General features: G+C 38.8%; 1 protein-coding gene across 1 annotated transcript in view; it reads right to left on the reverse strand.

Annotated features, from left to right (window-relative positions):
- Positions 1 to 3,091, reverse strand: part of LOC107097527 (gamma-aminobutyric acid receptor subunit rho-2-like) — a 51,366-nt gene extending 48,275 nt beyond the window's left edge. Inside the window, exon 1 of the mRNA XM_015394693.1 lies at positions 2,865 to 3,091. Coding sequence (XP_015250179.1) covers positions 2,865 to 3,025 — 161 coding nt within the window. The 5' untranslated portion in view covers positions 3,026 to 3,091. The remainder of the gene's footprint in view (positions 1 to 2,864) is intronic.
- Positions 3,092 to 7,188: the final 4,097 nt, after the last annotated feature.

Genomic DNA, 7,188 nt, shown 5'->3' on the forward strand with positions numbered 1-7,188 from the left:
CTCGTCATTAACTTTCATGACTCTTCCTTTCATGTTGATTTTGCATCTTTCACAGGTTACAAAAACCAGTATCAATAAAAACATATGAGACTTAAAGAAATCTAAACAAATCATACAGACTGATTGCCTGGGATTCTCTTTCAGGGTTTTCTGGTAGAGCTAATAATTCATAGTTCTCCCAGGAAAACATAAGGTTTTCAGATTCTAATAGTAAAGATGAACCACACCTTCTTAATCCCAATATCAAATTTAACTGCTGGCATCATTGTACAATTTTTTATGCCAATGTTGCATGACACAAACAGCTGATTGTCTCCAAGAATTTGTGGGATCATCATGATTAACTTAAAGGTATAGTGGAGGATTTTTCACAAATTTTCATAAAACCCCACCCTCTACAATAAAAAAAACCCATGCACAACCCTGTACCAGCACCTAAAAGGTAACACCTAATTAACGTATGCAAGAGCGTGCATAAGCTCATTTCTATGGGAGAATTATCCTGCCATAATGCAAGAGCGCATAATTTCAATTTGAGAAAAGAATTTCATCTTCTTGCACTAAAAACTTATAATGCTCACACTCAAAACATGCGCTCTCTCTCAAATATTTTCTTTTATCTCTCAAATCTTTGTTTCTTCTCACAGATTTAATGCTTCTTGCACAGATTTCTCCTTGTGCACACTCTATTTAAGAGTTGCTGTTTGTATCACTCATACAAGCTTACTTTCCTAAAGAAGATTTGTAATTTTTCCACCACCTGTAAGTGAAAATGGGGACGAGCACATTGGACAGCCTTACGTAAACATATCATCAGAATGATTGACAATTAGGAGGGCCACTTATTTTAATTTGAAAAATAATTCCTCCAATGTACCTTTAAGAAAAGAGATAGACCTTAAAGTTACATAAGAGTTTTTTTTTTGCCCATTTACTTCTGGGAAGTTTCTCCAATGCTCCATGTTTTCAAAGTAAAGGTTCTTAGTGTGGTTTACTGAAAACCCAAAGTCTTCCTTCCAGATGGATGTCTGAGTCTTTGCTCCTCAACTGTTCAGGAATGTTTTTGGATCAGGACATGATGTAATGCTTTGTGACACCTTTTAGTTTGCCTCATGTTGTCATCCATGTTCTACAGTAAGTGAATTCTTGATTTTAAAGATCAGACAGTAATCAGTCCTGTGTGTGAGGGGTAAAATTGAACTCAGCTGTCTAAAAGCGGTGGGTAATCAATTTCAGTCAAGCTATTTAAAAATAGAAAAAAATGGTTGGGTTGAAGAAAACTGCTTTTTTTTTATCTTAATAACAGAAAATTGTCATCTAACTGTAGAGATGCACCACTCTGAGTATCAAATCAGTGCATCGCTACTTCCTTTTGCATTTATTCATCTTTGTTTAATAAAAAAGTTTGAATTTTAAGTTTAAAAAAAGGGGAAAGGGTGTATCTGATGAACATTTGACATTAATATAGGAATCTGATAAGAATTAAAAATCAGTTCAGTCTGGATTCACTTTGAAATACGGTATCAGATCAACATATAATAAAACGAGGTTATCTCGCCTGAAGATGTGCCCCTGATTAAGAAAAGGCCTGGGTCATGTACTGCAGCATTCAATCATCTGTATTCTTTATTAGAGGGCCCATACTGGAGACTGTTCAAAACTACCATGCAATGAAAAATAGAATTTGTTGCAAAAAAACTGCAAATATAAAAATATTTAAAAGCAACAATGTTCTTCACAGAGCATTTTAAAAGGCTAAAACAAGCATGTTTGAGATTTTTGTTGCACAATGCTGTTTAAGCTCTATAGACCTTTTAAACCCAGTGGTGGGGGGAAAAAATGTCTTGCAAAAAGCGCATCACTGTTGGAATATGTATTTATCCACATGCACAATCCTAAAAGATCCAGAGAGTTTCTTCATACTGTTCCATAACAGGTGTACTAAGGCGATTTATAACTGATTATTTTCCCCACAGATGTTTGACTTTATAATCCACAATAAACAAAACAGTCTTTAGATCACTGTTGACATTTGTATTTTTTTATTACTGTTGTTTGTATATACTGTACTAGTTGGGACCAGAACCAGCTGTGTTAAATGCTGAGTCCAGATGTGCACAGTTGTTGCTAAACAGAAAGCCTTGCTCTATAGAGCTGTTCTGAAACTCTATGATGAAAGGCGTGCATTCATAAAGATCCTGGTTTAAAAACATTCAAAAAATGTTTTTTTTTTTAGGCTGAGGAAAGGATGGTCGACTCTGAGTCACCTGCAGGGCTGCAGGGTGTTTCTTCCACTCAGATGCATGGTTGGTGTTTTAATCCTGTAGAACAGGTGGATTTTCTAAAGGCTTTTCTAAAAGCTTCTGAAAGAATCATTGAGAGGTTCTGGATAATTTTGTCAGAACGAGTCTGATCTGAAATTAAACACATTCACTGAGATACAACTAAGAAAAGAAAAAAACATTAACATAATCATATAATTTCCCCCAGAGCTGGACAGTCTGGGTCTGATGCAAAAACTCCTGATATTCTGATAAAAATCAGATGTTCACAGAAAAGCTTGTTTGAGTTAAGGACCCAAATTTAAATGTTGATTACTTCCAAAAGCACACAAAACAAACCGGTAGGGGTTTTTAGTCATACAGTAAATATTACATACAGCTTCGACCATAAAAATAACTGACAAACCAATAATTATGATGAAAATTCAATAAAACCGAATGCATAAATGTATGCATTATTTTCACATCTAATTACAAAAAGAAAAACAAAAGAATGTGTTTATGTCTCATGTTCAACCTCTAATCCTCATGGATATTTTTTCCCATCTCTCCCACTCATCAACATTATTTCTTGGGACTTACACGCCATGCTTGTGGGTCTCCTCGGGTCCGGTCCATCTGCGCACCCGCTGTCCGTGTTTGCGCGCCTCCGCGGTTCGGATCTGACCCAGCAGCAGGAACAGGAGCAGTGCTAAGAGGAGGAGCAGAGTTCTGTTCAGGTAAGGCATCCTGACGGCGTCCATCCACAGGTGAGTCCCTGCAGGAACATCATCCTCCTCCGCACGCGGATCCCGTCATGGTCTCTGACACGGTGTGATGTCTCTCAGCATCTGTGGATACGCTCAGGAGCGCGCGCACACGCCCACTGTGGGATTATTCAGATTATGGCTCCTCATCATCATCACCACCATCACCACAGGGCGGGTGCAACTTCTCCAACCTCTGCAGGGGCGAACAGAGACTCTGTGGAGCCAGGCACCAATCACCCACCCACCAACAATTACAGTCTGTTTTTTTCTACAAACATTGTCTTCCATGAGAACCTTCTTTTTTTTTTTTTTCAAAATCAGAAAAATTAACTCTTTTTTTTTTATTGTGACTTTTTGTGACAAAGAAAGAACAACATAAAAAAATACATAAATCTAGGGCAAACAATACGTGGCTTTCAAAATAAAATAAATTTACTACCATGATGGTACCAGCACTGTATCTTACCACAGGGCAGGGCATCATAAGGGGTATTCTATCTTATCCAAATAAAACCAGAGTGCCTTTTACCACATGTTTTTTGTGCCTCTTCCTTGTCTCCGGCAAAGCACCGACAAAACTTTATGCACCACTAATAGATTTCCATATCATTCCATCATGATCCACTAGAATTTGGTTGGATCTGACGTTCTTTTTTCCTATTCTTGCGTTTTAGGTTTTTAATATTTAAATAATGTCCCTTTGCGTTGAAGCTATTATGTGTCTTTCTGTTATTACTTTGTACCTATATTGTTTTCTCTGTTTTTTGACATTTCGTCATCTTAGTTCCTCCAATCAGTCAGAGACTTAAGACTCAACTTTATTTATCCCTTGGGATTACTCATTCTGGTTCCAGTAAGTTATATAGAGTACAAAAGGCAGAGTTAAAGCAAGAAGCTATAAGAGATAAAAATACAACACACAACATAAAAAGAATGTACATAGAACAAAAAAAAAGCATAAAAAACTGCAATGTCCTGGAATGTGCTTCCTTCAGATATAAAAATATCTGCACAGTAGAGAGCCAAGGGAAGACTACAGTAGTGGACTTGGCTTATTGCAGTTGTACTGCAGAGATGTACTGACCTTATAAATAAGTAAAAAATGACACAGGCTACACAGTAGTTGGCATGTGTTATTGTGCAGTGAGAGAGAAAAATATTGCACATGAGTGACAATAGGTAAAGTTTTGCAGAAGATGTCCAAGGAGGGGGATGCTGACCCTTGTCCCTCTTCCTACCACCTTCTCCTCCCCCAAAGTGAGGAGCTGTACAGCTTGCTTTAGGAACAAAGGAGTTCAGCAGTCTGTTGGTCACCTTCCTTCTGTAAGCCTGTTTCTCTCATTTATTGACAGATCCGTTCATAAACCAGTCATCATGTGTTACTTCTCTGCCTGAATTATATTCCCTAATATGTCTGTAAGTTTGTCATTTTTTTTATCACCTTCAAAACAAAGCCATCCTCAGTGCTGCTTTAGCCTTCTCACCTCATTATCATATCCCCAACTGAGGTTTGGGGATCAACTTCTTCTCTGATGTTTTCTTTGTCATTTATGACTTGGTATCTTTGAGATTGTGCCATGCTTTCTATTTGTAGCATACAAAAAATATGCTGTTTTGTTAATAGTTGCATTTTTATCTAGATGTGGAACAATAGTAAATATTAATGTTTCTTTTTTCTCTGAAAATCCTAATATGTGGCACTATTTTGGTTTATTTCCTGTTCATTTATAACAATAAAAGTCAGAGATTTGAATAGATTTCCTCTAGGTTTATACTGTAGCCTCATAACTCTGTTGATGTTTCCTAGTAATCAAATTTTAGCTCAAGAGTAGCAGCAAAGTTTATCCATTGTATTTCACTTTAAAAATAAGCTTTTCATCGATTTTGTTTTGAAGTTTTTTATGAAGGAGTTGTCTGTCTGTTATCGGATTGGATTTTCCAAGGCTGCCCCTCTGTTTTCTTTTGAAGCACTAAAAAAAGCTGTCTTTGTTCTGCTGTGAAACACTTCATCCCACCCGCTGTGAAAAATTAGAAAATCCATACTTGTTAAATAAAACAAGACACTTATTCATGTAAGAGTGGGTCACCTTATCAATACCCCATAAAAGGAACCGCTTATCTTGTATGGGCTCTAAGGTTGTCATATATGTTGACATTTCTGCGGTTTTAATGCAATGTGGTTAGAATCGCAATTGTTTTAATTTTTTAGCTGTTTCACATTATAAATCTGCTCCTTGTGCATCATGATGAATGTTTCACTTGACAGTTTGAACACCTGGATCTGTCAGTCCGCAGAATGAGGATTTTCTCTGTTGAGCCAGAGGAGGAATTATGTAAAAATTCAACCCTCCGGTGTCCAGATTAAAATGGGCTGAAGCCTTCTAGTTAATTTAACTGCAGAGCTCTCAGAGCTCACAGTTCCTGCTTTTATTCTCTGACTATTAACAGGGTTAGTTACGGGTGGAGCTGAACAGAAACTTTGAACACAGTGTTTGCAGCAGCCTGACTCATCCTGCTACTAGAAGCTGAAAGATGAACCTCTGCATTAGCTGTAATATTCATTTTTAAATTGAGAAACATCCATGATTAAGAATTATAGAATGTTATTTCCTGTTGTTGGGGGCTTTAAAAAAGATGGCAGCAATGTACACGTGGTTGGATCTTCTGGGTTTGAAGAGGGGTTCTGGTTGTGGCAATTTTGTGACATCATATTCACAATACACATTCCTAATGCACTTTACAGTCCATTCAATTAAATCACACAGACAGAATGTTTTACAAATTTTACATCTAAGAGAACCCAGCAGGTCGCACCCAGTCATTGACTTTGCAGAATTCACCTCTCCTGAATAAGCATGTAGCAACAAAGGGAAGTTGTTTGCAATGTGTCATTGACTTCCTAGTAATCCTTTATACTGAGCATGCATGTAGTGAGAGTGCAGAGGAAACCCCCACCATTAACAGGAAGAAACCTACAGCAGAACCAGGCTTAATGTGAACTGCCTTCTGCCACAACTAACTAGAGGTTGGAGAAGATAGAGCATAAAAGGAGCACAGAAGCATTGTTCCAGGAAAACTTTCTATGTTGGAGAAGGTATTGTAATGCTAGGCTAGCTCTGTAGGCAGTTTTTTCTAGTAAAGAGATGATGATGATTTTCAGAGGATGAAAGAGAGCACATACACTCACCGGCCACTTTATTAGGTATTAGGTAGTACGTTACTAGCATTAGGTATGCTAGTAACGGGTTGGACCCCCTTTTGCCTTCAGAACTGCCTCAATTCTTCGTGGCATAGATTCAACAAGGTGCTAGAAGCATTCCTCAGGGAGTTTGGTCCATATTGACATGATGGCATCACACAGTTGCCGCAGATTTGTCGGCTGCATAGCCATGATGCGAATCTCCCGTTCCACCAAATCCCAATGATGCTCTATTGGATTGAGATCTGGTGACTGTGGAGGCCATTTGAGTACAGTGAATTATCCTGCTGAAAGTAGCCATCAGAAGTTGGGTACATTGTGGTTATAAAGGGATGGACATGGTCAGCAACAATACTCAGGTAGGCTGTGGCGTTGCAACGATGCTCAATTGGTACCAAGGGGCCCAAAGAGTGCCAATAAAATATTACCCACACCATGACACCACCACCACCAGCCTGAACCGTTGATACAAGGCAGGATGGATCCATGCTTTCATGTTGTAGACGCCAAATTCTGACCCAACCATCCGAATGTTGCAGCAGAAATCGAGACTCATCAGACCAGGCAACGTTTTTCCAATCTTCTATTGTCCAATTTCGATGAGCTTGTGCAAATTGTAGCCTTAGTTTCCTGTTCCTAGCTTAAAGGAGTGTCACCCGGTGTGGTCTTCTGCTGCTGTAGCCCATCTGCCTCAAAGTTCGACGTACTGTGCGTTCAGAGATGCTCTTCTGCCCACCTTGGTTGTAACGGGTGGTTATTTGAGTCCCTGTTGCCCTTCTATCAGCTCGAACCAGTCTGGCCATTCTCCTCTGACCTCTGGCATCAACAAGGCATTTCCGCCCACAGAACTGCCGCTCACTGGATGTTTTTTCTTTTTCGGACCATTCTCTGTAAACCCTAGAGATGGTTGTGCGTGAAAATCCCAGTAGATCAGCAGTTTCTGAAATACTCAGACCAG

This window comes from Cyprinodon variegatus, unplaced genomic scaffold (genome assembly GCF_000732505.1).
Source record: "Cyprinodon variegatus isolate N-32 unplaced genomic scaffold, C_variegatus-1.0 Scaffold704, whole genome shotgun sequence".
NCBI classification, from domain to species: Eukaryota; Metazoa; Chordata; class Actinopteri; order Cyprinodontiformes; family Cyprinodontidae; genus Cyprinodon; species Cyprinodon variegatus.